This window comes from Cryptococcus neoformans, chromosome 9, assembly GCF_000149385.1.
Source record: "Cryptococcus neoformans var. neoformans B-3501A chromosome 9, whole genome shotgun sequence".
NCBI classification, from domain to species: Eukaryota; Fungi; Basidiomycota; class Tremellomycetes; order Tremellales; family Cryptococcaceae; genus Cryptococcus; species Cryptococcus deneoformans.
In genome coordinates, this window is record NC_009185.1 from 281,373 (window position 1) to 308,969 (window position 27,597).

Consider the following 27,597-nt stretch of genomic DNA (forward strand, 5'->3'; position numbering starts at 1 on the left):
TTTCTTCAGTGAAACAATGGGATGCCCATCTTCTCACAAAACAACATCGCACTTCCGTCGCACGTGAAAAGGCAGAGAGAGAAAAAATCGAACGAGCAAAACGTCCCCGCCCCGAAAGTGAAGTCATAGCCGGGTCATCTTCTAAACGTCCCAAAGTCACCCAACAACCACAGCCGCATAGCGGAGAAGGTCCATATGATGGGAACGATGGACCATCGGGTTTACCAGCGGGTTTCTTCTCGGCGAAGAACCGTCCTGCACCTGAACCACAATCTGAAGCTCCCCCTTCCCCTTCAACAGCACCTGGACCAGCAATAGCAGCCAGGACGGGGGATGCAGAACTCGACGACTTTTTAGCTTCACTCGCCGAAGATTCCTCAGCACCAGACCCATCAGCACCTGCCGCACCACCTACAGCCATATCGCAAGCGCAAGCTAATCGTGCCGCGAAGCGAAAGACGACGTATAAACAAGACATCATACCCGGCCAGGCGAGTTACGAAGCTGCGCCAGTAAGGATTGTACAGGCGGGTGAAGAGCAGCAGGAAGAACAGAAGGAAGAACCTGAAGAGAGTGAAGCTGAGAGAAAGGAGAGATTGCAAAGAGAAGAGAGAGAGGATATCATGGCGAGATTAGAGGAGGAAGAGAGGGCACAGTACGTCTTCGGTTCTCTATAAGTCGGTTGAATCTTGCTGATGGAGTTTGGGATATAGAGAAGACGCGGATTCGAGAGTCATGGCATTGAAGCAAAGGATGGAGATGTTGAGAAAGAAAAGAGAAGCGAAGGGTGGTATAAAGGGAAAAGGAGCAGCGAAGGATGCTTCCCTCAATGCTTAATGTTTAGGGCTTTTGTTCATGGCTAAATGTACGTGTACAAAGAATCAGGCGATGTAGATCCATAAAGCTAAGACTCGGATAAGTCGCGCAATTCAGTCAGATAAGAAATGCAATGCATCAAGAAAGAAACGTCCAAACATGCAAAGTCTACAGTCTATATCGAGTCCTCTACATGTCTATTACTACCATATGTACACTTTTATATCCTTTAGGTCATAAACTTCTTACGATAATCAAACGCAATCTTCACACACCCCCTAGAACCTGCCGAGAGGCTCCCTAACCTTGAAGGTAGCGCCAGTCTTCTCCTGGACTTCCTCGAGACTAACGCCCTCAGCAATCTCAATCAACTCGAGACCGCCACCGTTCTGGCCGGTCCTGTCAACGTCGAAGACAGCGAGGTCCGTAATAATCCTGCTAACGACAGACACACCAGTCAAGGGGAGTTTGCAGGACTCGACAATCTTGGGTCGACCGTGTTTGTCGGTATGTGTGGTGACAACAACGATCTTGGTCTCGTCAGGATTGGAGACTAGGTCCATGGCGCCGCCCATACCCTTGACGAGCTTGCCGGGAATCATGTAATTGGCGAGATCACCGTTGGCAGAAACTTCCATGGCACCGAGGATGGATACGTCGACGTGACCACCTCGGATCATACCGAAGGACTCGGAAGAATCGAATACGGAAGCACCAGGAACGAGGGTTACGGTTTCTTTACCGGCGTTGATGATGTCGCTGGTGTGACAAGAAAGGTCAGGATGGATTCTGTGAAAAAAAAGAAGGAAATTAAACATACGCGTCCACCTCCTCTTTGGTTGGGTAAGGGCCCATACCCAAGATACCGTTCTCACTCTGGACCCAGACTTTCATACCATCAGGCAAGTAGTTAGCCGCCAAGACGGGGATACCAACGCCCAAGTTGACGTAGGCACCATCATAAAGCTCCTTGCCCGCTCGTTGAGCGATCTTCTCACGCTGAGCCTGACCAACGCTCTTATTTACAGAAGTCTCTTCGCCAGAAGAGGGGGAGACATTCTCGTTCTCCTCTCGGGTGGTGAAGATTTCGATTTGCTTGTCCTCGGTGGCAGGGACAACTCGGTCGACAAAAATACCGGGGAGGTCGATCTCCATAGGGTCGAGCTCGCCGATCTCGACAATGTTCTCCGCCTCGACGATGGAGAGCTTGGCAGCTCGGGCAACAAGAGGACCAAAAGTTCGGGTAGTGTACCTACGACCATCAGCTTATTATTGACATTTTCACTAAGAGAGGAGACACACCTGAAGACACAGTTACCGGCCTTGTCAACCTTCCAAGCTCGGAAAACAGCGACATCACCGTGAATGGCAGGCTCGAAGAGGAACTTTTTGCCGTCAAACACCTGAGTGTCTTTCTTCACACCAGGGATAGCGATAGTCTGCTTGCCATCGGCATCAGGCTTGGACCACTTTTGAGGGATACCGCCAGTTTCGACATCTGTACCAGCACCAGTCCTGGTGAAGAAACCGGGCATACCTGCACCAGCAGCTCGGAGTCTCTCGGCAATGGTACCCTGGGGACAGAGCTCAATTTCGATTTCACCGGAAAGGTAGGCATCTTGGAGGCCCTTGTTGGTACCGAGATAAGACAAGATCATTTTCTTGATCTGTTTAGAGGTGATAAGGGGAGCTGTCGTTGGGAGATGCGTCATTAGCCTTCTATCATTCGACGTCATTCAGAGCGCGGCGCAAACGAGCTCTAACGCCGCGTTTCTATTGGCGCCAAGAAAAAAAAGTCTTGAAAGCTGTAAACTCACAGAGACCGTAGGTACCGGCGTTACCAGCGTTGTTGGAGACGACAGTCAAGTCCTTCAAGTCACTCTCCCTCATAGCCTTGATGATAGTTTCGGCAGTACCACAGAGTCCAAAACCAGCGGACAAGATAGTTTGACCGTTCTTAATGTCTCTGATAGCAGTCTTTGCATCGGGCCAGACCTTCGACTTTTCGCTGGGAGTAATACGAGATCGGCCATGAGTGCCTTGGGAAGGGACGGATTTGAGGTCTGAAGGAGAGCCCTTGACGGGTTCGGTGTTGATATACCGAGAGGCAGTGATGGCACCAGGTCGGGCAAGAGCAGCAGCTCGGTGGAGGACTCTTGAGCGGGCAAGGGCACGGGTGGTGGGAAGGGCTGTTCTGATCATTATTTTAATTCTAAGCTCTAGTATGAGAGGGGAGTGTATACAAAGCGGAGGAAACGAAAGCAGAATGAGGGGCAAACGTGGGGCTCTTGATTTGTCTTATATATGAAGATGAACACTGGCCGACTTAAAAACATCTCGCGTCGCCAATCACCAAAAAAGATTAACAGGGCGCCGGCTCCACCATAACCGGATGCCGATGCGGTTCTAATGGGGGCATGGGCAATTCCGTCTCCGTCCGCGGCGGCCACTTTTTTCTACCAATCAGCGTAAGTATTTAATTGCCACATCTTGTTAGATAAATTGCCCGCTTTTTTAGGTGCGGAGATGGTGAGCCTTTCAGTCAGTCACCCAAAGCCTTTTAATTTCAGGCTCGCTGGTTGGACTTTCGGGTTCCTCTGATGAGTCTTGGTGACTAACCTCGGTGATCGGCAACATGTTGCTGTGTGTTGCTGCGCGCGCAGACGCGTAATTTCTCCACTTCTCACACTCATTTTCTCTGCTTCCGTCATTCAATTCGTGCGCAAAATGAGCCGCTCGCAGTCGATCTGGATATGAAGAACAGAAAAAGAGACATAAGGGACGGCGAGCGGCAGGAAGGGCCTGAGTGATGACCCAGGCTGCTACGGAAGTGGGTGGCAAAAGTTACTCCGGTTCCTTTGCATTGCAGACATGTGCAATCTCTTCGACTGCGGGACTTAAGCTTCTTGTTCGAGCAAAAGGTTTATAAACTGTCCATTTCTGGATCAATTCCCATTCACAAAGTCAATTCTGACATCCCTTCTATCATTCGCTATTCACTATCCCTCAATAACCAGAACTACAATGCAGCTCCCCGCCACCAACAATAACACCAATGAGAAGATCACGTCTGATGACATCGACGGCTTCGAAATCGTCACTCAGATGGTCACTGAGAAATCTGCTACTCCTACTCCCGCCACCGAGACTGAGACCTTGGTTTCCGAGGGCAGGAGGTCAAACAAAGATGATACTCCCGACACCATCAGTACGTTTCCTTTTTTCCTCACCATCTACTTTGAAATCATCACTAACTTTTTGCCACTCATAGTTGAAGGTGCTATGAATCTCCGAATTGGCTCTCCTGAGCTCGATAACAATGACGACCAGGCCCGTCCTCGCCACCGTGGCTTCGATCACCACCATGGGCACTTCTACCGCCCTCGTGACTTCATGGGTCCTTCTCCTGGCTTTATGCCCTTCCATTTTGACGGGTCTATGCCTCCTCATCCCGCCATATTCCATCGCGGTCCTCCCGGCTTGACTTTTGACGGGCCTTTCCCTCCTGAGTTTGCCTTTGGTTGCGGCTTTGGCAAGCACCATAAGCATGGCAAGCATGGTGGTAAGTTTGCCAAGCGTATTAATGGCACTGGTCACAAGCATCGACACCATCGTGCTTACTCTCCTCCATCTTTTGAGGAGGTTAAAGCCGAGTCCGGTCTCGATAGCCACAAAAAGTATATGAAGGATTTTTTCGGTCCACGTGGCCGCCATGATCGCCGACACCACAAGTATGCCTTTGACGACGAGGTTGCTGCTCAGAAGCCTACCGAGAAGCAGGCCACCACTTCCGAGTCCGATTCCGCTTCCCCCTCTGTCTCCGACTCTGAGACTTACTCTGCTGCCACCATCTCCGAAGGTGAAAAGAAGTACGCTGAGTATTACGCCGGTATGCGCGGCGGCCTTGCGTTTGGTGGTCGAGGCCGCGGTAAGGCCCAACATAGGGGTATGAAGGGTATGGGCCACGGCAAGGGCCGTTATATGGGTCCCATGGGTATGGATATGCGAGCTATTCCTGGTATGGGCTTTGACGGCGAGCACCCTCCTCCCCCTCCTCCTTTTGTTCCGGAGTTCGAAATGGGCAAGGGCATGGGCAAGGGCATGGGCAAGGGCATGGGCAAGGGCAAGGGCATGGGCAAGGGCATGGGCATGGGCATGGACATGGGCGGTCGTCATTGTCTTCGAGGCTTTCGTGGTAAGGGCGGTCTACGCGGCATGCACGGCTGCTCTTTCGGTCCTATGAGCGGCATGGGCCCCGATGCTTTTTTCGGTCGAGGTGAAGGCGGACCCAAGCACATGCCCATGCACGGTCGACATCACTGCGGTCCCCCTCCCCCTCCCGAGTTTATGTCCAATGAGCAAGGTCCACGCGCTCCTTTCCTTCCCCAGCCTAACCACTTTGGTCGACACCATGACCATCACGGCCGACGAGGGTTTGGTGGTCGTTTCGCCCAGTTTGATTATGAGATGAGGGGTACTTCTCCTTCCTCTGCTACTTCCCCAGCTCCTGCGGCCGCTGCTGCGTAATCGAAAATGGCCCTTCAGTTTGTTTTTCGTTCAACTGTTAACGCAAGTCTTCGTCATGGCCAGCAGCGTCACCGACCTTCATTATATGAGCCTTTTTGCGCTCAAGGGGCGATCTCCGATAGCCCGAGAAAGGAGGGTTGACCGTAGCGGTCTATTGTGATTCCTCTTCGCATACCTTTTCGTAATTTTTGCGAGAGGCGAGGGGGTTGGAAATGATTTATTTTTGCGCTTTTAACTTTTACCGCGATGTCTTTCTTTCTAATTTGGAGACTGAGTTGTGAGATTTAGTGGTAGTATAGCACTTTGGCCGTGATCCTTCTTTTCGCTATCTATTTTATATAAAACATGTAAAACCCAAAATATAAACCTTCATTCAACTGTGCATGATTTGAGGCCCACAATCAAAATCTTAACTACTCACACTATTGACAACAGATGTACGTGGAGTAAAGCGGATATTGACCCGTTGTACTGAGGTCAGTTGGCTCGCTTACCGAATAAATCTACGAGGGGAAATATGCAAAGTGAAAAAGGCAGAGTATCAGGTAAATGCTATCCGGAGATTGTGATAGTGAGTAGTGAGATGACGACGAAATGATGTTCCATATTGAGTGGCCCTGGTGTGGTGATGGAGCGTTTTGTCCGTTAGTAGCTTAAGGACATACATATTTTGACCTGCTTTCACTTGTACCCCGGCAGGTGCTTCATCTAAGCTTTATAACCCCAAGAACTCCTCAAACTTGCTTGAGTTAAGAATCTCCATCTTGGTAGCCCTTCCCGTCTCTTTACCCTAATTACACGATTATTAACTTCGTATTTATTGACCTATGGCGCAAGGATAACCCACGTTCTCGAGCTTGATGATGGTCGGAACACTCTTTACACCATATGCTGATCGAGCGGGATGTGATGGCGTTTTCCATCTATTTCGGAATCAACCATAAGGGGGGTCAGTATACCGACGACCTGTTCGTACGACTACGACCTTGATAATTTGCGTACTGAGTGTAGTTTCCGATGTATGTTATGATTCCTCCTACGTGATCGACACACAGTCAGCAAAATAACGAAGCACTTGAAGTTCGCAGGCATATCACTCCTGAAAAACTACGAACGAGGTTTTGATCCACCTTGAAAGGCTGATTTGACGACCCCTTCCACATCTCTACAGTGCTATAATATAGAAACACAGGAGTAAGATTTCCAAGCCGATTGCCTGTGCATATATAGTAGCACAAGGATGGTAGCGTACGTACAGGACACCACATACGCCCATCTTGAACATCAGAATAGAAAATAAGGAATGTCGGAGAGCCAGAAGAGGAATCGATGGTGGATGGGGAAGGCGGGTAGGTGGTTTCTGTGATTGACATGATCTTCCTATACCGAACTGTTCAGGTGCTTTTAAGAGATAAGAAGTGGTCGATGGAGTATGAGCGAGTTAGATACAAGAAAGAAACTCTTGAACGATGAATCATCACTACGGTCTAGTTTCCAGATTCCCTCGATTCGGTGATATGCGATATGGTGGATTGTAACGCCATCATCACCAATCGCCAATCAAAACAATAATCCAGGCATATATAGCAAAGTGCACGAACTCGCATTCATCAAGATCACTGCAAGCTATGATTAAATGCCTATGTACAGCTAAAATATAGCAATAAATATGAATACGCTTGTAATGAACAAAACACTGTTCCTTCATAGTTCCCCCAGCTCTTCCCACGAAAACTTGCTATGACGAAATCACAGTCTCTCAGCCCCCTTCAGCTTTTTCACCGTCCTAGTTCCTCCCGGGGACGATGGTCTATCCCGCTTCATCCCTGTACCTCCAAACAATAATCCTCTCCGCACAGGCAATTCTTCCTGCTCCTCTTCAGGCTCAAAATCAGACTCTCCCTCCGCATCCTGATGATTCAAGTCATTCTCATCGTCCGTAAATGCGCCCTGCCCTACACCTAGAGGATTGGGGCTATCTGTTGAAAGAGAAGTACCACCAAAGCGACGAAGAATGGTAGGTGTTGCGACGGGTGATGACTCCGGCGAAAGACCAGCAATGCGAGAGGGCGAGGGAGTGCTGGATCGGGTCACCTTTTCGAGATTAATTCTTTTGGAGGGAGATGGACCTTCTGGCCAGAGGAGCTTTGGTTTGGGCAGAGGATGAGGCTCGAAATCATCGTCCTCAGGAGGTAACTCCGCTCTTGGGAAAGGCATCTTTGAATTCCAGAGTGGGTTGGCAAACACGCGTTTAGCACCTCTGAAGAGGTACGTCACGGTGGGCTGGTCTTCATCGACGATAGGTCCCGCACGACGGGTTGACGGTTCACCTGGTTTAATGAGGAAGGGGTTGTGCTCGACATCAAGCATTTGGCGACGTTCTTCCGCTTTGCGACGGGAGGCTATTTTGGCGGCATGCTCTGCACGGGTGAGAACAGTTTTAGAGTTGGGATCTGCTATACGAGGTGCGGGTTTGGTAGGTGGTGGAGAAAGGAGACCGCTGGCAGGATAAACAGGAGAGGGTTGGATAGATGATGAAGGTTGGGTGCGAGCGGGAGATTGTTTTAAGAGGGTAAAGGAGCAAAGGGGTTCGGCATCATCTTCGGTATCCGAACTCAGGTCTCCTGGTCGATGGGTCGTTATGGCACCGGGAGAAGCCAATCCAACTGGTACATCCATTGTTTGTTCATCCGCCTTTGACACGAGAAACGGGTTGTCCTCATGGCTGGTCGCCTGGACCAAGTCCACCTTTTGTTGCCCTATCCTATGTCCGCCCATACCTACACCTACACCTCTCGAGATGCTTGATGAAATCAGGCCCATTTGTTGAGCGAACATCAACCCTGGCCGACGACGTGAGATTTCCGCGCGAGATGTTGGGTGATTGGTGGCGAGGTAAAATGTTGTTTGACCCGATGGTGAAGCGGGAAATGCATCACCGCTTTTTGGTGACGCATGTCGGCGGTGACGCTGAGTCTGGGGCGTGGGTAGTTGAGACGACAGGGTTGGCTCATCTTGAGAAACTTCTGACTTTGACGGCCGGCGCACAGTCTCGGGAGTAGGAAGTTGATGAGAGCGCGGTGTTGGCATGCTTACATCCCATATCAGCATTCAACCGTGCATCCAGTTACAGCGATAAGATACTCACGTCCCAATAACATCTACATTTCTTCCTCGCCTTCTCTTAATGGCCCTGGTCTCGTCGAAGCTGGTGATGATACCGGGCCTGCCGGTGCCCTTCAAGGGAGATTGCATGATGATTCGAAGTGGCGAAAAATTGGGAGAAGAAAAACTCTCTCTTGGGTGTCCTTCTAGAATCCAAGAGAGACAGTGTGGACGCAGGAAAAAGGGGTTCGAGAGATGGATGAAAGTTGAGAGGTGCTCTGTGTATCCTGGGAATCGACCTGGCGTAAACCAACAGACAACCACATTCCTGCGGGATCAAAACAGGCGCGCCAAGAAACAAACATTTAAAGGCTGATTTTATCAGGCTTGACTTTTTCCTCCTGGCGCGCCTAACGTGCCTTTCAATATTATGAATGGAGACACTGCATGCACTTGCAACTTTCTCCATTATTATCATTAGGTAGAGCTGAGTACTTTCTAAGCACGGCCACTAGATGACGCATGTGTAAATAAGACTCTTTCCATTTCCATAAACTGATTCATGATAGTGTACCAGAAAACAAATGTTACATGAGCATACAGAGATACAAACAACGTTACATATTGAAAAGCCGAAGATTCTATACAATATTAAACATCTTTCTTCGACTTCTTTTTGCTACCACCAATCATCTTGTTCCATATCACAGAAGAGGACTTCTTCTTTTCCTCCTTCGGGGACTTAATCCTAGCCTCCTCTTCGGCCTTTGGAACAGGCTGCACTTTCCCCTCCAATTCATCCAGCAGTCGTAAGACTTCCTTTGCGGCAGCCTCGAATGATCGATTGGAAAGCGCAGAGGCCGCGGACGTATGAGCTCCACCCCAATAGTCGGCTTCCACTTCTTTACTATCGTCCATTTCTCTCCACCTGTGATACGCGATATAAGCATTATGTTATATGTCTCACTAAACATGGACGTACTTTTCGATCTGCTGGCGAATAGCCTTGGCTTTGAGCCGGAAATGGGTCTTGATCTCGTTCTCAACTATAGTGTCATCCTGCTTTAGCCATTTCATCCATCACCTTTGACAGCGATTATGCGGCTTACATGGGTGCGGGGGGCTCTTGATGTTGTTGGCCATAGCGTCAGCGAGTACCATTCTTCGGATATTGGCATTATACGCTTTGCTTTGTGCAGACTGCATTTTTCGTCAGCTCTTCGTATTCAGGCGTCCTATCTGTAACATAGATGCATACCCCAGACATATTTGCCCATCCTAAGCAATCATCAGGGAATGTAATGAGCGAACAAGAAATCAAGAACTCACCTGGCTCGTTCAAATAAGGTTCCTCGCAAAGAATAAGACTCTGGATCGAGATCAACACTTGCAACAAGGTCGACTGGCCCGCAATCCACCCTGGCCCTTGCCACGTCCCCAACAGACTCAAGCATACTTTCTAATCATTCTTGCATCAGCTTCTATCACTCAAACCTTAGTGATTAGAGGTTTGACTCACTCCGTCGGCGTAGAGATTGGGGTTGTACCTCCACTTCCCACCATTAGTCGTCATATACTTAACGAGCGGACAACGTTGATTGTACTCCAATGGTAAGAAGATGTCGAAAAGCAAACAACCGTTCTCGTATGGTGTCCCTTCTGGGCCTATGATCATAGCTTTGAGGACATCTACACGGGCTTCGTCTACCCGCAGAAAGACGGACGAGTGCCACGCTACAGGAAGACTGGTAGTAAGTATTGCCAACTCTTTAGCAATTGCGAGTGATCGTTTTGGGGCGTTCTATTTTTGCGGTGACCAAGGTTAGAGATATACAGAATGGCGAAAACATGCTGAGACGTACATTGAGCTCGATACCAGCGATAAGAGTACTATACGCATGCTTGTAGCTCGGCGCACCCGTAATATCGCTTCCCGCCCGAAGATCAACGTATTGGAACCTAGCCCTGGTAGCCCATTCCTCATCTATTAGCTGTTAGCGCTTCTCATCGCCGTATGAATTGTGAATGCAGAGGAGAGGGCGTACAAATCTTAATGATTTCTTCGTCGGTCCCATTTTCCACAGGGTTCTCCTCAATTTGAACTCCACTTTCGTCTATTCGCGGCAGTTGCTCTTTCATCCTCTGCACAAACGCTTTACCCTTCGTCTCAACCAGTCGCTTGTCGATAATTTCTGCACTCTTGATGATCCTCAAACTGCTTTGTTTAGTAAGGCTGGCATGGCAGCATCTACAAATACACAGAGACTCACCAGAACGCCTTCAATACGCTATTTTCGTCTAGCGACTCTTTTTCAATCCTTTCAGCCTCCTTCTTCTCCATTTCCTTTATATTTGTTCTTAGTTCCTCTTCGGTCAACGCTATTCCTTCAATTTGCGCTGGTTGAATACCTTCAAGGCCCTTTAAAGCGGCTTTGGCTTGGAGGACGATATTCTCGAGAAGTTCACGTGGGGAGGGAGCGCCTTCGTAGGTAACGATGAGGGAGTTGGAGACGGTAGGTGAAGGGACAGATTTGGCGGGACGCATTTGCGGCATGCCAAGCATTGAAGCGAGGGATTCATTGTTTGAAACAATCTATTTTAGTCAGGACCGTTTCCCTTTTCCCAGTACCAATACATTCATGTCATGAGATGAGACTCACCTCGAGCCAATCGAACAACGCCCGATAAATATCTCCCCGTTGGCTCATATCGAACAAACTATCATTTCTCAGCAAATCATTCATAAATGTACTCCGTCTTCTCAAATGCGCTAAGGCAGTAGGGTGGACAAGATAGTCGGATGTTGCTGGCCCACCAGCGCGATGAGGGTTGGGAAGGAAATGCTGGACTTGTTGAAGAATGGTGGCGACTTTTTGGTCCGCCTTTTTTTGGGCTTTTTCAGCTGCAACCTGGCCCGTCCTCTGCAATTACAATAAGCAACCATCGAAACGAAGAGATCTTGAAACGAAGGGATCTTTCGCTTACATCTTCTTGTACATTTCCTGCATAGCCAGTCCCTTTTACAGCTCCTTTTCCCTTCAAGAAAGGTGGGTTATCATCAGTCTTTCTCTTCTTTGAGGGCGGTGTCCTTCCGCTCTTCTCTGCGCATGAATTATGATCTCTTCCCTGAGAAAATGTCTTTTCAATCATGTGCAGACCCACACCAAGGATGACACCTTGAAGATTTGGACAGTGTAAGAGTGCTTCCTGGGTTGTTTCGGAAGGAATGCTAGGAGCCGAAGTCATTGGGGCTTTATCCTTGGAATGTTGGCTGTGTAAAGCGGAAGGACGGTCGACTCGCTCACCACATGCGAGACAAGTGATTTGGTGACATTGGGGGCAATTAGGGCGGATGATGCTGTTGAGGTATGTGGTGTATTGCGGGAATTTCGGCTATGTCGATCATCAGCTTGAGCGGATGTAAAGAAATATGATTGAAATTTACGAAGAGACAGAAAAAGTCTTGTTTCTTGCGGGTAAATGAATGTCCACATCCAGCCGAGCAAGGCATTCCGCCTTCTTCCAATGTATTATAGAGCTGGAAAAGGAAGCTCTGTTCACCTCCTTCAGGACATCCGCTCATCCATTCTCCTCTACCTAAGATCTTCACCTCGACCGTGCTTCCTCCTGGTATTGATATGGTCATGGTTTCTTCTGTCTCAATCGGTTCAATAATCTCCTCGACGCGGTTCTTTGAGAAGAATATTCCTGCGTAAGGATCTGACGCCATTTGTTCGCCATCAGACATATCCTCTAAGTATTGATTTGTCAGATGAAGCTTGTGACGAGCCCTTTGTTATCAATTACTAACCATCATAGTCAAAATTACCATCGTTCATATCGTCATAATCATCTTCCTCGTCCTCATGTCCCATCTCGTCCTCGTCCATGGCATCGTCTTCATTGTTATCGATCACCACGGGATCCGCCTTCTACAATTAAGGCAGTAAGCTTCAGCTATTGACGCTTATATGAGATAGATACGGACAACTTGGACGGAGCCGCTTCCTTCCGTTCCATCTTCCCCTTCATCATCCGATGGTATGTCATCAAATTCTCCAGCAAATACTCGTTCCTACAAGATGAATTTCAGAATGTTCTAAAAGTACGGAATTGACATGTGAATGACCACCGTGACTTACAGCAGCAGACATGGCGTCACCCTTAGACCTCTTCAGAGCAGCTCTTGCTCTTCCGACCGGAATGCCCATATCGATCAGCTGTGATAACGCCGGATCTCCCATTGTGTTGCGTATCTCTGCAAGCCGCTGCCAAACAATGGACTTTATTGACAAACCTCCCTGAACGGGCGAGGGTACGGGAAAGGAAGGTAAAGTAGTATGAAGAAAGCCTAGGCGGGATAGATGAGTGTCTGAAGGAGAACACTCACACCTCTGTTCGTCTCTTGATTAACGCGTGAAAGTGGGTGTAATGTGAGGCACGCGGAGAGTGGAGGTGGAGGTTCAGACGTTAGGCATGACTCACATCGAGAATAGGGTCCTGCCGTCTAAATACGTAATCAGTATTATGCTCATTGAATGGTCGGTGGAGGTGGAGGCGGACGAGTCGAGATGGAGATGTTCTTCGTTCTTGGTGTCGACGTTCGCTACAAATCTCCACTTCTTGGCAACTCTTGCATCGGCAATACATATCTATTCCCAATTTTAACATGATTCCTCGGTCAGCGCGTCTAAGGCTTCCATCGTCTTCCCTCTCCGCCCATGCCAGACGGCGGCTCTACACCCCCGTCCGTCCCCCTCTCAAACTCGCAATTATTGGCGCTGGCCCCTCAGGTTTCTATACCGCCTCTCGTATCCTCTCTTTGATTCCCCCTACATCCCCAGAAGGTCAAAAACTTGAGGTTCATATGTATGAAAGGCTTCCGACGCCTTATGGGCTGGTAAGATATGGTGTCGCTCCAGATCATCCAGAGGTCAAGGTATGTCTCTTCAGGCTTTGAACGAAATCGAAGTGAAGTGTCGTACTAATGAAAGAGATAGAATTGCCAACACAAATTCGATGAGCTGGCCCATGATTCTAGATTCAAATATTTTGGAAACACCCTCGTTACATCTCATCCTTCTTCGACTTTTTCACCTTCGCCAACCGAAAAAGCACCATCATACACTTACCCTCATGCCCTCCGCTTGTCATTTAGCGACATCATGCCGTATTATTCTACCCTCATTCTGACCTACGGTGCCTCACTTTCAAATCCTCTCAATGCTGTCCCGGGGAGTAGCTCCAACAGCGACCCATTGACAGGTGTTTACCCAGCCTTGGCCCTCGTAAGCTGGTACAACTCCCATCCAGCTTACGCTGACTTACCGGTCAACTTGGAAAAAGTCAAGCAAGTCAGTGTTGTCGGGCAGGGGAACGTTGCATTGGACGTAGCGAGAATGTTGCTCAAGCCTGTATCTTCTTTGGCAGAGACTGATTTGTCTGAAGAGGTACTCGACGTTCTTTCGGAATCTAGTGTCGAGAAAGTGCGGGTGGTGGGGAGGCGAGGTCCAGGCCAAGTAGCTTTCACAACGAAAGAGTTTAGGGAAATGCTCTCTATCCCCGATGTTGGATACGCAGGTATCGACCCTGCTTTAATGGAATACGCAAAGGAGAATATTGAAAAGGGTAACGGAGAGAGAATGAAGAAGAGGTTATTACAGTTGATGGACAAGACGAAGCAACAAGATGGTAGAAAGATATTTGAGCTCGATTTCCTCAAGGGTCCTAAATCTTTCCTCCCCTCTACAGAGAACGCAAGTCAAGTAGGCGAGGTGGAATGGAATCTTAACCAATTAGAAATGAGACCCGCAACCGAGTCCCAGCCAGCGAGTATAGTCGCAAAATCAACAGGCGAGACTATCAGGACCCCAGCAGACATGGTGGTCGAGTCTGTAGGGTACAGATCCGAGCCTCTTACTGGACCTGGCCATGAGTGGGATCTACCGTTTGACATTGCTCGGGGTAGAGTGAGCAATCTTAATGGGCGTGTGATCGCAGAAGAAGGTGGTTTCGTAAGCCTCATTTCTCGCCTTCCCCGAACCCCTACTACCGAAAAAAAAAAGAAAAACAAAAAAAAAAGAGAGACTGGATGCTGATGAGAACGACCGAAATCTAGGTACCTGGAGTATACGCTGCTGGCTGGGCCGCCCGCGGTCCTGTCGGTGTCATCGCCACCACTATGAACGATGCCTACGCTCTCGCTTCCACTATCCTTGACGATATATACGCACCCACCACATCTTCCCCCGCTGCTTGCATGCTCAACTCTCGGCCTTATGCTGGTATCCCCGAAAAAGTCCAGAACGCGGCCATGGAAGGAAAGATTGTGGTTGATTTGGAAGGATGGGCGAAGATTGATAAGGCTGAGGTTGAGAGGGCCAAGCGGATGGGGAGTGGGAAGGAAAGAGAAAAGTTTAGGAGGGTTGAAGATATGTTGGCGGTTTTGCAGTAGATTTGCCTAAATTGAGCATAATAGATGCAGCAAACTCATCATTCAAATATGTCAAGTGTTCATGCTCATGTACTCATAATCGTGGGGATAACAACACGTCTGGAAAATATGTTTAAAAAATTGACTGTGAAAGCGGTAAATGGAAAGTTTCCCATTTACGGAAAAAGGTATTGAATACTTTGAAAATGTCCATTACTTTGCGGTTTCCTGGAAAAAGGAATGCGCGCAATCGTCATATGCTCGTCAAAGAAAGAAGGGAAAGAAAAAGCAAAGCGTCCTCAAAGCTCCCCGCAACATTTTTAGCGATACTTTGACACTTCAGGCGCATCCGCATACCTCCCATTCTGCATCAAGAAAACCTCACTGTCGTGACCCACCCGATCTGAATCATGGCTCCACCCCGATGTGCTATCACGTCGAAGGTTTGGAGGAAGAGGGACAGATTGATAGTCGGTGCCCGACGTCCAGGCAGTATCACCGTAGAGAGAAGCTCGAGCTGCACCGGCGGTGGTGTTTGGCGGGAGTGAAAGGAGGGATTGTTTGGCGTGGGACATGGACATGATGGATTGTCGATAGGCGATTTGTTCATTGTAGTATTGCTCGAGCATGACCTGCTTTTCGTTTCTCCATCGACGGTGCATAAACCAGAGACCGGTCATAACGGCGACAATCACTAAAAGAAAAGAAAAAAAAAAGTCAGTGATAGTTCACTTTGACTCAATGGGATTTGGCATTTACAGATGACGATACCCAAACCGACAAGGACGTATTGCCAAGCAGGGGGATGGACGACGTCGTTTGCGGCTTTTCCACACTTTCCATTATCCTCACAGTTGTACGACAGGCATCTTTTTCACATTATCAGCGGGGCAGCTCGTGGTGTCAGTAGCAGGGATGACTTACTCCTTGTTACCGCTACAGGTAGCTCCAAAAGCCTTGGATTTGTAGCAGACCAATTCAGTAGCATCACAATAATGTCCATTCGCACAGCTATATGTAATTAGAAGGAGTACGATGTAAAGAGAACAGAAAAACGAATGGACCTACTTGTCTCGAGAAACGATAAAGGCGTAAGCAGAGCCATCGTCTTTGTACGCAGTGTAGACGGTATTGTCGTTGACACAAGTCTGACCGACAGTGACATTGGCGTAGCTTCAAAATGACATTAGCCCTAACACGGGAATCTTGAATGACGGAGCATATAGAAGAAAAAAAAAACATACTAGCAAGTATAATCAAGACAGATGCTGCCGTTACTATTAAGGTAGCCATTAAGCTGTTTCCAGTTGGGAGGCGGTTGACACTCGTCTTACAAAAAGCCAATCAAAATCAGTATTATGGCAACCCACGAATAGCGAATAGTTAAAAACATACTATCTCGGTCCTTTTGACAGCTGCTTCCTACCGGTACTTGGTTCAGACAGTGATCACCTTCATCCGGGCAGCTATTTTCTATATTTAGCAATCCAAGCATTTACCAAAACAAGAGAGTGACCATGACGACCTACAATTCTCCCGTAGGACAAAGTGGTGGCAGTTGATCGAAAGAATAGTCATTGTATCCAAAAGGATACTTTCCATACCCCTCATCAGCTCCTCCCCCATCTCTTGTGAGGGCATACTAGACATGCAAACTTACAGTATCCTTTCTACATCCCTTCCATGCACATGTCCCATTATCCGCGCAATACGTTAATGAGTTGCAGTCCGTCACGAGCTCATAATTGTCCTGGTTCAAATGTGTGTTCGCTTGGCTATGGAAAGCAAAAGATACATTAGTCATTAGTTTGGGGGGGCTTGTCACGTCACTTGTCACTTGACTTGAGGCGTGAAGAAGAGGAGACACGCGCATGAAAGAGGTGGGAGTAAGGGGGTTAACAAGACTCACGCGCAGGCTTCACCCCAATTTGATTTTGCCGCATAAGCCGCCGTGGCGAGGAGCGCAGATGCCAGGAGAGCTAGACGAGCCATGTCTGGGCGAGTTGGATGGGGAAGGAAGACGGGGAATAGGAAATGGAGTCGGGATTTGATATTGAAAAGACGTTCTGAGAGACTTGGACGGGTAAAGCACAGCAAGATCAATGAGAGCGGGATCAATTTTCACCGCGCCTTGTTTTTCTTTTCACAAAGCGGATTTGTTAACGATGGATCTTTTTTTCCATTTCTCTGTTTTATTTATTCTCGCGATACGGGTGTATGCATCTCCTGGCCTATACTCTACAATATCCATATCGCCCCCATGCCCACCACCCCCAGCACCCCCACCATCCCAACCTCGACTTGTCTTCCGACCGCCGCACTAGTCGTAACCTGCGTACTCTGGCTAACCTCCAAGGAATCCGGAATCTGCTGATCATCCACATCACTCCAGTCAATCGAGCTTGTCGAGTTATCCCCTGAAGAAGAAGGGCAGTCGTTTTTCAGGTGGTTGGCGAATGTTTCGGTTAGGGATTGGCCGCGGATGTTGGGGATTGTGTATTGCCTGTGTGATCGGGGGCGCCGGTGGGGTAAGCCAAGGGTGGGTTGTTGTTGTTGGCGATCAGGGTCAAAACCAATTCACATTTAAGCAAGGGAAGCAGCACAACTTACGCAGCTTTAAACATTTCATACATACACCCCGTACATTCCGCCTGGGTGAAAACCGAGTCCTGGTACGTTTCGAGATCACTGCTCGACCCGGATACGAGGGCGTCGAAAAAGGTGTAAGAGTTGGCGGTGGTGGATGTGTTGAGTGTGCTGGGGAGGCAGAGTTCGGATGTTCCGTTGCTATTTTTTTTATGTTTTTTTTAAGAGACGATCGTCAGTAGCAGACAGACGGGGTGGGAGAAAAGAGAGAGAGCCTGGCATACTAGTAAACCTGACAAGCCAACGTCCTATAACTCGACGAATAATTATCCAACACGGCATCCAACACGCCCACCAACGTATTGTTCGTATCACAAACCGCTGCCAGCTGACTCTTGCCATCTAGCAAATCACTTTCACTGCATGTTGAGGAACATACTGTCCCTAGGTAAGTGTTGAGCTGGTCGGAGAAACCTTGCCCAGCGGAGGAGACGGAGGAGGAAGAAGGGTTGGAAATGAGGCTAGCGAGAGAGGTGAGGGAGAGGCATGAACCGAGGGAAGAGGTGGTCATGTTGACGAGGGTGATGAGACATGACATGGAAGAGATCTCGGCAGTTTGGAGGGTTTGGAGAAAGGTAACTTCGTCAGATGTCGCCGATGAGGAGGTGGAAGAAGAGGACGAGGCAGAGGTGGTAGAGCTCGAGTCGCTGCCGAATAAACTGCCTAAAGAAGGGACGGCGAATAAGAGCGGTACGAGGGGGTGGTAGATACGCATGGTTGAATAAATAAATAAAAAATATGAATGGATGAACAGGCCGTGACCGCTTCCGGAGCGTTAGCTAGAAACCGAATAAATCGTACCGAGGCAGAAACGTTTAGGAGGGTGTGAATGCAGCGAATGAGGTTTACATCTCATCTTAAACCCCCCCCCTCAACGAGGACAATAAGGTGTGGTGGACAATCGATTGGGAAAAAGGCTGAAAGGATTGTCACACGAGTGACTGAAAGTATAATCAGGAGGCGAGCTTGACAAAGGATATCGAACAAATGGGACATCTTGGCAAGGCGAGTTGCAAGGTTGGCATTTCGCATCTTACCCCATTTAATGATCATTTACAAACGTACCAACTAGCCAGTAAACATCCCAGGTACCAGAGACGATGCCATGTCATTCATATCATCGTGACCGAGAAGCGGAGATTTGACAAGACTATTTCGAGTCAATACACTACACTGCAGACTTGGCCGACGTAAAAAGCGTAAAAAAAGGCTGGAAAGAGATCGTAAAAGGAAACAAACATTTGAATGATTTCGTGGCAGAGGTGAACAAAAGAGAGGCTTATGCTACAAATGAACTGGAGTAAGGGAGGCTTATGTTTGCGCATTGGTTATTCGATCAAATCGTCGCCAGGAATCATATCTTTCCTTGCACTGCAAGGTTACCGCGGGGAATCGGACAACAAAAAAAGGGTTGGGGAGCATTTACCGCTGCCCAGTCTGAGCTTGGGCGACGCTTTCCTTGGATCCAACAGACTGGGCACGAGCGATACGCTCTTCAGCTGCTTTGATCTGAGCTTCAAGCTCGGCAAGCTGGGACTCGAGACGAGGGAGTTGTGACCGACTGTTTAAATCTCGTTTCAGCGCTTGCATTCTGTTTTTTTACAAACTCTCGCTCCAATCTCTAGGAAAAAGAAAGAGGCTTACCGCTTTTCAACTTTTTGTTCAAGATCTTTGACTGCTTCTTCACTCTGCCCATCGCCATTCACTCCACTTGCTTTACTGACCATATCCCAATCGCTCTCGCCGTGCGAGCCACTAGACGCCGAAGTAGATGGTTCCGTTGATCCATGCCCAGCACCGGCATCGGAGCCGGGGCCTTGCCGGTGAGGGTACACAGCGGGAGAGGGACGTGAAACCGAGACGGGCGTTACCTGAGTAGCGAGCTGGGACGCGTAGGCCGTCGGAGGGGTACGGGGTTGGGGTCTGCCGACGACGGCTTCGAGGAGGCTGGAAGAGGAACCGCTGGTTTGCGGCTGGAGGTACGGGAGATTGAGCAGGTTGGGCGAGTGGGTATGAGAATGAGGGTTGGACTGGGGCGTTTGCGGGTAAGAGGAGTATGGCGAGGGCATAGTGGGCATACAACGAAACGCGTAGAGAAAAAGAGGAAAGAGGAATGGGAAAGTCGAGTTGGAGACACCCGACGCGCTGGCTCGTCACTCGTCGGCCAGGAGCACTCGACAGCCCGGCTGCTGCACTTGTATGTACCGAGGATAGACGCGATGCATGCACCAAAGATACGCTCTATGTATGTGGCGATGCATGGCCCGTATGGCATGCATGCATCGCACTCCCATGCACTCGCTCTGCATGCCCGGCTGCCGGTTCGCTGCCGTCGTCAGTGGGAGAGTCGGGGGTGCGATCGGGACACCACATCCGCCAGGCCGAATCTTCGTGCGAGGTGTATCTGTTGTTGACATCGAATTGACATCGAACGCTGACTCGGACAGAAGCTACATGGGCATCCATGACACCAGCCAGTGATCCCGCACAGCCGGACACCCCCCCCGACGGCCGCGTCCCCGCCTGCTCCCCGTCTTCCAGCTCCCGCTCATTCGGTGCACCCGACGGTCATGGACACGGCACTCAGCCATCTCCAAGACAGGTGCCTCTGCCCACGTCCACATCGTCTCCAACTCTTTCGCCCCGGTCAGCACTTTCGTACACGCTCTCCTTTCAAAACGCATCGCCTTCATCGCTCCATGCTCTAGAACACGAAAATTTCCCTCCGATACTCGAGGGGAACGCAATCGGTAATGGTATCGACGCAGAGGATGGTGATCTCTCTGCGCCTTTCGAATCAATCCCTCTGTCTTCCACGCCTCCGCGTGAGGTACCCACTGTCCCTCTTCCCTCTTCGCCCCGCGAGATGCTGTCCCCAAAATCAGTGAAGAAGCGGAGATCATGGGGCGGGTTCGGCATGTCAAGCGATGGACACCAAACCGCCCGCGGCGAATTGCCTGAACACCCACCGCCCCATTCTTCACAAAGCGCTGAACCTCTTCCATCCACACATGACGGACATAACGGACAAGGGATCCCCGGGCGAGCGTCGACAGCTACACCTCCGCGACGGGCTGCTCCCCCACCTCATCCATTTCCCTGGCCTATTCCCACCTCTCCACGTCCAAGTTCTTCCAAGCGTCTCTCTACCGTCTCCAACGCCTCCAACGGGACGCACGCGACACAGGCATCCCAGGGATCTACCTCTGCCAACCCTTCACATCCCTCAGGACAAACACATCAGCACACCCCAGCGTTGGGCGCCAAGGGCGTATCGACCTTTGAAAAAGTAATCTCCCACACCCGACCTTCCTGGCTCCCGCCTAAAGACCGCATCGAAGACGTCACCCACCTGCATCAATGGGAAGACATGATGCGCCACGCCAGGGAACACGAAAAAGTCCTCGCGAAGCAAGCAGAAATAAGACGCTTGGAGAAGGAGAAGCGGTTAACGGCCGAAGCCCCAAAGTGGGAGAAATTACTTTCGGATGAAAAGGATTTTTCGGCGAAAAAGGTAAAGGAGAATGAAGAGTTGAGGAAACTGTGGTTTGAAGGCGTGCCGAGCCATTTGAGGGGGAAAGCGTGGAGTATGGCCGTAGGTAATCCGCTGGCTTTATCCAAGGGTACGTCGCCATCCTAGCCTTTTTCTCGTTGCTCACCCCCCCACCATGTAGATATATACAAAACGTACCTCGCCCGTGCCCGTAAAGGTCTCGCTACCAACCGTTTCCCACCGGATCTGTTGAAAACAATTGAAGGCGATATGGATAACACACTCGTCACGCTCAAAGTCTTTACAAGAGGTTCTCCACTCCGAGACGATCTGAGGGAATTGATCTGTGCATGGCTGGTCTTCAGGTCAGATGAAGGATTGGGATATGCAAGTTATTTTCTTTTTCAAAAAATAAAAAAAAGAAATCTGACGGTCCGAATAGGCACCCTACATAAACCTCCTCTGCGCCATGCTCCTCCTCGCTTCCCCACCCCCTACCGCCTTCCTCACTCTCCTCAACATCCTCTCCCGCCCCCTCCTCCGCGCATTCTTCACCCCGCTCTCCCCCGAAATCTCCGCCTACTACCGTATCCTCGAAAACCTCCAGGCGGACCGATACCCCAAAATCTACGCCAACTGTAAAGCCCTCGGCGTCGGCGTCCCCGAAAACTGGTTCCGCAGCCTACTAGTCGAGCAAGTCGGGTTTGAGTCTAGTTGTCGGTTATGGGACCAGATCATGTTGGACGGTGATGGGTTTGTGTTTCGAGCAGCATTGGCGATCTTTGGGTACCTAGAGCCGAGGCTGTACTACCCCGATAAACAAGAAGTGCTCTCCGTGCTGGAGGGACATAATCCGGCGTCGTTGGCGATTCTTCAGAGGGAGAGGGAGCGAGCAAAGTTGAGAGGGGAGACGTTTGTGCAGGAAGGGATTGATGGGACGTTGACTGCGTTTGGGCTGGATGAAGGAAAGTTGTTTGGGATGATTGAAAGTGATGGGTGGAGAGAAAAGGATTTTGAGAGGTTGGTCATGAGAGAGATGCCAGATTATTAGATTCGTAGTTTTGTGAAGAGAAAGGGAAGCCGTCTTGCTTTATATTTTGTTCGTTTGCTTTTTGGGTTGTATAAAAACGTCAATACCTTGCATATCTTGATTATCACCCTAGTGGTCATCTTCATCTATATACCAAATCGTTCATCGATTTTAGAAATGAGATCTTGTTCTCTGGTCGTCCTTTGAGTAACGAGGAGCTTTTGGCGGGGGGTTGTTGTCGCAGACTATTGTTGCTTATTGACGATACTCGACTCATTTGCTGGCACATCCTTTGAAGTAAGGCTGCCGATATGTAAGAGACAACGCATATTACGTAGGACCGGTCCCTTGTCTCAACACCTCCTTGCACAGTTTTTTGAGAACACGCAGGTCTGACCGTGCGATGAGATGTTCTTGTTAAAAGAGCTCGTAAAACTCATCTTTCCACGTCTCTCAATTCTCTCTTGACTCTGGAACGGAAAACAATCATAGTCAAGAACACAGCCGTTCTGTCATCAACTATTAATCACATAAAGCAAGTTCCCACGTCCTGACGCTGGACCTGAAAAAGAGGTGATAAAAAATGCCGTCCCTCTTTACAGCCCTTTCCCTCACCACCCTCGCCGGCCCACGGATCATCCCTCAAGTACCCACCTTGGCCGAACTCCAAAAACAAGCTGAATCTCTTGGATCGTCTGCATCCGAAAGTCTCCCTTCTTTGCCTGCTTATTCTAGTTTCCATTCCTCGTCATCTTTTCCGTCCCCGTCTCAGTCAGGCGGGGGCGGGGGCGAGGGCGAGGGCGCAAAAGTAAAAGGAACAAGCAGCAAGGTGGCGAGGCCGGAAAAGACGGCTGTGTTGGGTAGGGATCCAGCTGGATTACCGCCCTGCTTGAATCCCAGCGTTTTCGACGGGGGGAAGAGCTGGTATACTTTTCATTTTTTGAACGCAGGTTCCACCCTTACAGCAAGCGGTCAACACGCCGCTGCTCCACCATCATACACCGAATCAGACCCTCATCCCTGTTCCCATCTCCACCCTAGCCAGTCGGTACCGCCAAACAAGCTGAAAAAGCAGTTTTCCGGATGGCTGAGGCTCCAGCAAAGTATTCCAGACGAAAAAGACGCGAAACCGCGGATGGTCGGGAGCAAAGTATACGCGGACAGTGTGCATAGTGGGTATTTTGAAAAAGCAATGTATACCCGCCAAAGGATTAGCTCATATATCGCTAGGTGGTCAGTCAAGCATGCATGAAATGCACAGAGAAGACACGAAACCTGGTTTTTGGGAGTGGTCAGTAAAAGGATTTCCTCCCATTCGCGTTTGACGCGATTGGTCGATAGGGTCGAGCTGATTCGCCCAATAGGATGACGTGCCGATCGTGTACGTGATAAATATTTGACGCCGGAACTTGTTGTTACCTTTCACCTTTTGCCGTGTTCCGTCTTCACCGCATGCGCCTAGAAATCACACCGCGTTGCGAGCACGACAATTGTAGAGCGTAATTGTGATACATTTTATATCCATGGTATTGCGCATGTACATCCCACTCCCACATGCTGTCCTCCAAACCCTAAATGATATGCAATGTGTATTATTAATCTAGCGGTAGTACTGCGGCAAACTGTCAGTCTAGGTTCAGAGCAGTGATGAGAAAGAGTGAAACATACGTGCTCAGACTGGAGGTTGGCAGCAATCTCCGCTTCCGCCCTGTCACCATTCAACAAAAGCTTCTCCTTGTTGTACAACAACTCTTCTCGAGTTTCGGTAGAGAATTCCTGGTTTTGTGCTGTTTTTTCATCTGTCAGCGTAGAATCTCTTGATTTACTTTGTCAATTAACATACTCTCGACAATGGCGTCAACGGGGCACGCTTCTTGGCAGAAACCACAATAGATGCACTTTGTCATATCAATATCTATTCTCAGAATTAGCACCCGACTTGCGCAGTGAAAAGCAACAAAAAAGGCGACATACCATATCGGGTAGTCCTCCTAGATCCATCTTCACGAGCCTCAGATTCAATGGTGATGGCCTGCGCCGGGCAGATAGCTTCACATAACTTGCACGCTGCCTCTTCGTCAGTCCTTGTACTATCGACATGGAACTTTTAAACCAGCTTACCAATGCACCTTTCCTCGCCATTGGGGTACCGTCTCAAAGCGTGTTCTCCTCTAAACCTCGCTGAAAGAGGTCCCTTCTCAAAGGGATACATGATAGTATACGGTGGTCTGAAGAATTGCTCAAGCACAACCCACATACCCCTCACAATCTCGGTCAAGAACAAGATCTGAGAGGCCTTGTCAATGGCAGAAGGGCCAGTAGAGTAGTCTGGGTATTTTTGAGCGCTAATGGCGCTCTGGGTAGCTGTATCAAGAGGGTTGGGAGATTTGGGCGGGCCGGGGGTGACATGTTGAGGGCCGGTATCGTTTGAGGGAGTGGCGAGGAGGCGGGGAGGGGTTGTGATTAAAGTGCGGGCGAAGGTGCGGGGCACGATGGGCTGAAGAGCGGGGCGGATGAGCGTGAGATGGCGCATTGTAATGTGGTGGAGAAAGATGGAAAGAACAAGGATGAAATAGGGAGACGTGTTAAGAGATGGCGGCGACGAACCACAATGCAGCTGGAGTGTCAGCAGAACCGGCGTTTCCGACTGTGGCACTTTCCGCGTCGTCCAATCACATTCACTCCATAACCCATACCCAATACATCTTGCTGTATATACTGCTACTCTGCTGCTGCTACAACTTGGCCCGCGATGCATCCACTCCGCCCACCGCCTCGCACACAGCACGCATATCCCGCAATACTTGCGCAATATTATGCTTGAACCGCTGCGTAGACGTCTTCTCGCACGAGAATTTACTCTCAATCCCAAACTTGATCAAATGCGGGCCTGCCATGTCTGATCACATTGTCAACTCACAGCCCTTCATTTGATAGCCACAGCGCTCACAATTGATCCCATATCCATCGGGCCAAGCAGCCCCAAATCCAGTCGCCGTGAATTTCCCACCAGCGCTCAACCCGCTTGTGGACAATTTCCACTCCTGGCTCTTTGCATACACCTCATCCTCAAACAAGGGGTGCGTCTCCCCCGCTCGCAACTGGACCTTAAGACCCATCAAATGACGATCGTACCCATGCCCACTGGAGGACCTCTTAGTAAGCGCATTGTGCGCCTGGCAAGCGCTGCTCAGAAGCCTGTATCTCTCATCGGCGGTGCTTTCGGGGTTGATCATGGCCTTGACGAATGCACGAGATTCGGATGTGAGCGAGCGGATGACGTCCGTACGACCGTGCAGCATGGTACGAGTAGAGGCGGTTTCATAAGTGGCCGTAGGATAACCTTGGTCAAGGAACCATGCAAGCTGGAGAGCTTGCTGGATATATGCGTCGGGTGCTTGTTTGGCTAACAGACTATTTCAGCTTTGAAATATTAGATGGCAAGATGATACTACTAACCAGTTTTCTTAATCCATTCTGAAGCGTATTCGCCCCACCACAACTGACTTGCATCAGAGTCATCAATCAACTTTTGATTCTTCTGCTTGACTTGCTCAATCTCCTGTAAGATAGTCTCATCCACAGCCCAATCCAGCTTCTCCCACCCTTCACCACCCTTTCCCGTGGCTACCACTACCGGCGTAGAAGTCTTGAATTGGGACTCATCGACAGGCTTATCCAGCACATACTCGACCACGATACTAGGAATCAATGCGTCCACCGGGGAATGCTCGCCCATAATCCCCGCCCGGCCGCTTGTCTCTACCAACACACTAACAGCTTTATCGAACCACCTGTTTCTACCGCCGTCTATGCCTGTGGCGCAGTTTCTCACTTGAGCGTCAACAGCCGGAAGCCGGAGAGGGTCGCCAGAGGGAGGAGGCACAGATGGGAGTGTGTAAGGGTCGAGTGAAAGGGCGAGAAGAGACGTTGAGAGAGAAGTCAGGGTAGAGCGGTTCGAGGGTGAGAGAAGTAAGAGGCGCTCTCGGTTCTGCGATTGTATACCATATCAGCTCGATCATTCCTTATGGGGTTTGGTATGGCTCAGCCGACCTTGGTCCAGTTATCTCTATCATCAGCACCCAATACACCAACCTCCACAGCCCTTTCCCCACGTTGTTTCCTTCGCTTAGCATCGTCCACTGCCGCTTGGAATCTCTTCTCAATTTCCCCAGCAGGGAGTGGTTCTGGCACACCGTCGGCAGAGGAAGAAGGTGGGGAAAAAATGTCGATAGCGTAGTAGTAATCATCCACTAGAAGAGAGAGGTGCGTTGAGAGTGGAGAAGGGTTCGAAAAAGCGTCGCAGTTGGGTAAAGGTATCCTCGAGAGGTTGAACATGCTATAGTCCGTGTTAGTCTTTATCATAGACTAACAAGCTAGAAAGAAACGACATACTTGGCATACTGGTTCATACAGAACTTGACTCCCTTGATCTCATCCGGCTTGATCTCTTGTCTCTCCAGTTTCGTCCTAAACTCTGCAAATCGCCTAGCGATCCAAGCCGCACGCCGAATTTGCCAGGGCGTAATCCACTCCTTCTTTACGACCTTTTCGTACTGCACAGGAGGATCGATTGAGCCTGACACGAGCCACTCTTTACCACCACCTTGACCGCCTGCCGGGACGTCCGTGAGAGGGCTAGCGTTGGGAATTTTGATAGTAGCAGTTTGAGCGCCCGTGGAATTGGATTCATTCGTAGAAGAAGGTAGAGAAGGCGGAGGAGGGCTAAGCGGATCTTCGGCAAAGCATAGCCACCAATTCGAGTTGACCAGCAGCGGAGCTCTCCAGGTATGGTAAGCGAGCGCAAGCCAGAGTGTATCATTTAGCCAGTTGTTGGGGGATACATGATCAAGGTCTTATCATCTCATTATTCAGCTGAAGGCTTTTAAGTAATGAAGTATTAGTACATACCTTTAAGACGTTCTTGCAAAACTCGCCCCAGTCCTCCGGCTGAAGCAAAGTCTTTAACATACAATCGTCGTTTCTCAACTTCGTTACTCAAACTAGCTTTGTCATACTAAACAAGCTCGTAAGCACACCCATGTTCCACGAAACACACGCGATGACAAGCGTCAGAAACATCACATGACACTTATCACCCCCAAAAAAGAAAGAAACAAGAGCCCACCTTTTCCTCCAGTAACGGTCCCAGGCTCTGAAGGTACCCCTCCAGACTAGCTTCCAAATCTGGCACAGGCAGCCTTGGGAGTTTACTCTGGTTCTCAAAGGTTTTTAACTGATTATCTCTGTAAGTGGAAGCGGCAAACATTCTACGGGATACGTTTCTGGCAGTGATCGAGGCGGGGTGCGCGGGTGCTAATACTGGGAAGAACGAGGTTGTGCGGAGGGTTCTAAGAGGGGTATGTACAGACTGGATGCGGTGTATGGAAGAAGGAATAATCATAGTAGCTGCAGTTAGAAATTAGAAAGGGAAGAGCATCTCTGAATGAAATGGTCACATATAGCATGAATACACACGGTCATTCGCTCTAAACTCTGCTTTTGGAAGGTGAACGGACGGATCGGAAAACTCAATACCCGAAATAT

The 27,597-nt window shown here is 49.5% G+C and overlaps 12 protein-coding genes across 12 annotated transcripts in view; 4 read left to right on the forward strand and 8 right to left on the reverse strand.

The window, feature by feature from the left end:
• Positions 1-837, forward strand: part of CNBI0960 (hypothetical protein) — a gene marked incomplete at both ends in the record, with an annotated part of 991 nt that extends 154 nt beyond the window's left edge. The window contains 2 exons of the mRNA XM_768389.1: positions 10-655; positions 714-837. Coding sequence (XP_773482.1) covers positions 10-655; positions 714-837 — 770 coding nt within the window. The remainder of the gene's footprint in view (positions 1-9; positions 656-713) is intronic.
• Positions 838-1,094: 257 nt separating this feature from the next.
• CNBI0970 (hypothetical protein) lies at positions 1,095-3,018 on the reverse strand (the record flags this gene model as incomplete). The annotated part of the gene is made up of 4 exons (XM_768390.1): positions 1,095-1,575; positions 1,637-2,068; positions 2,119-2,506; positions 2,634-3,018. 4 exons carry the CDS (start codon positions 3,016-3,018, stop codon positions 1,095-1,097), a joined length of 1,686 nt encoding a protein of 561 aa, XP_773483.1.
• An 822-nt stretch (positions 3,019-3,840) lies between these two features.
• CNBI0980 (hypothetical protein) lies at positions 3,841-5,343 on the forward strand (the record flags this gene model as incomplete). The annotated part of the gene is made up of 2 exons (XM_768391.1): positions 3,841-4,024; positions 4,088-5,343. 2 exons carry the CDS (start codon positions 3,841-3,843, stop codon positions 5,341-5,343), a joined length of 1,440 nt encoding a protein of 479 aa, XP_773484.1.
• A 1,749-nt stretch (positions 5,344-7,092) lies between these two features.
• Positions 7,093-8,598, reverse strand: CNBI0990 (hypothetical protein; the record flags this gene model as incomplete). The annotated part of the gene is made up of 2 exons (XM_768392.1): positions 7,093-8,434; positions 8,492-8,598. The coding sequence occupies 2 exons, from the start codon at positions 8,596-8,598 to the stop codon at positions 7,093-7,095; spliced, it is 1,449 nt and encodes a 482-aa protein (XP_773485.1).
• Positions 8,599-9,099: 501 nt separating this feature from the next.
• On the reverse strand, positions 9,100-12,692 carry CNBI1000 (hypothetical protein; the record flags this gene model as incomplete). The annotated part of the gene is made up of 15 exons (XM_768393.1): positions 9,100-9,376; positions 9,431-9,494; positions 9,558-9,648; positions 9,707-9,726; positions 9,778-9,907; positions 9,968-10,249; positions 10,311-10,432; positions 10,494-10,681; positions 10,719-11,041; positions 11,109-11,369; positions 11,434-11,841; positions 11,894-12,201; positions 12,260-12,380; positions 12,437-12,523; positions 12,591-12,692. 15 exons carry the CDS (start codon positions 12,690-12,692, stop codon positions 9,100-9,102), a joined length of 2,784 nt encoding a protein of 927 aa, XP_773486.1.
• A 425-nt stretch (positions 12,693-13,117) lies between these two features.
• On the forward strand, positions 13,118-14,902 carry CNBI1010 (hypothetical protein; the record flags this gene model as incomplete). Its single annotated transcript, XM_768394.1, has 3 exons — positions 13,118-13,387; positions 13,449-14,462; positions 14,567-14,902. The coding sequence occupies 3 exons, from the start codon at positions 13,118-13,120 to the stop codon at positions 14,900-14,902; spliced, it is 1,620 nt and encodes a 539-aa protein (XP_773487.1).
• A 299-nt stretch (positions 14,903-15,201) lies between these two features.
• Positions 15,202-16,873, reverse strand: CNBI1020 (hypothetical protein; the record flags this gene model as incomplete). Its single annotated transcript, XM_768395.1, has 9 exons — positions 15,202-15,575; positions 15,641-15,750; positions 15,806-15,892; positions 15,950-16,054; positions 16,126-16,210; positions 16,277-16,347; positions 16,411-16,475; positions 16,542-16,656; positions 16,791-16,873. 9 exons carry the CDS (start codon positions 16,871-16,873, stop codon positions 15,202-15,204), a joined length of 1,095 nt encoding a protein of 364 aa, XP_773488.1.
• A 614-nt stretch (positions 16,874-17,487) lies between these two features.
• Positions 17,488-18,242, reverse strand: CNBI1030 (hypothetical protein; the record flags this gene model as incomplete). Its single annotated transcript, XM_768396.1, has 2 exons — positions 17,488-17,668; positions 17,752-18,242. 2 exons carry the CDS (start codon positions 18,240-18,242, stop codon positions 17,488-17,490), a joined length of 672 nt encoding a protein of 223 aa, XP_773489.1.
• A 707-nt stretch (positions 18,243-18,949) lies between these two features.
• CNBI1040 (hypothetical protein) lies at positions 18,950-19,605 on the reverse strand (the record flags this gene model as incomplete). The annotated part of the gene is made up of 2 exons (XM_768397.1): positions 18,950-19,088; positions 19,172-19,605. The coding sequence occupies 2 exons, from the start codon at positions 19,603-19,605 to the stop codon at positions 18,950-18,952; spliced, it is 573 nt and encodes a 190-aa protein (XP_773490.1).
• A 386-nt stretch (positions 19,606-19,991) lies between these two features.
• CNBI1050 (hypothetical protein) lies at positions 19,992-22,071 on the forward strand (the record flags this gene model as incomplete). Its single annotated transcript, XM_768398.1, has 3 exons — positions 19,992-21,150; positions 21,202-21,407; positions 21,463-22,071. 3 exons carry the CDS (start codon positions 19,992-19,994, stop codon positions 22,069-22,071), a joined length of 1,974 nt encoding a protein of 657 aa, XP_773491.1.
• A 1,424-nt stretch (positions 22,072-23,495) lies between these two features.
• Positions 23,496-24,583, reverse strand: CNBI1060 (hypothetical protein; the record flags this gene model as incomplete). Its single annotated transcript, XM_768399.1, has 5 exons — positions 23,496-23,621; positions 23,719-23,837; positions 23,894-23,965; positions 24,025-24,117; positions 24,172-24,583. The coding sequence occupies 5 exons, from the start codon at positions 24,581-24,583 to the stop codon at positions 23,496-23,498; spliced, it is 822 nt and encodes a 273-aa protein (XP_773492.1).
• Positions 24,584-24,785: 202 nt separating this feature from the next.
• Positions 24,786-27,454, reverse strand: CNBI1070 (hypothetical protein; the record flags this gene model as incomplete). Its single annotated transcript, XM_768400.1, has 7 exons — positions 24,786-24,949; positions 25,001-25,456; positions 25,510-26,041; positions 26,104-26,389; positions 26,446-26,905; positions 26,962-27,067; positions 27,179-27,454. 7 exons carry the CDS (start codon positions 27,452-27,454, stop codon positions 24,786-24,788), a joined length of 2,280 nt encoding a protein of 759 aa, XP_773493.1.
• Positions 27,455-27,597: the final 143 nt, after the last annotated feature.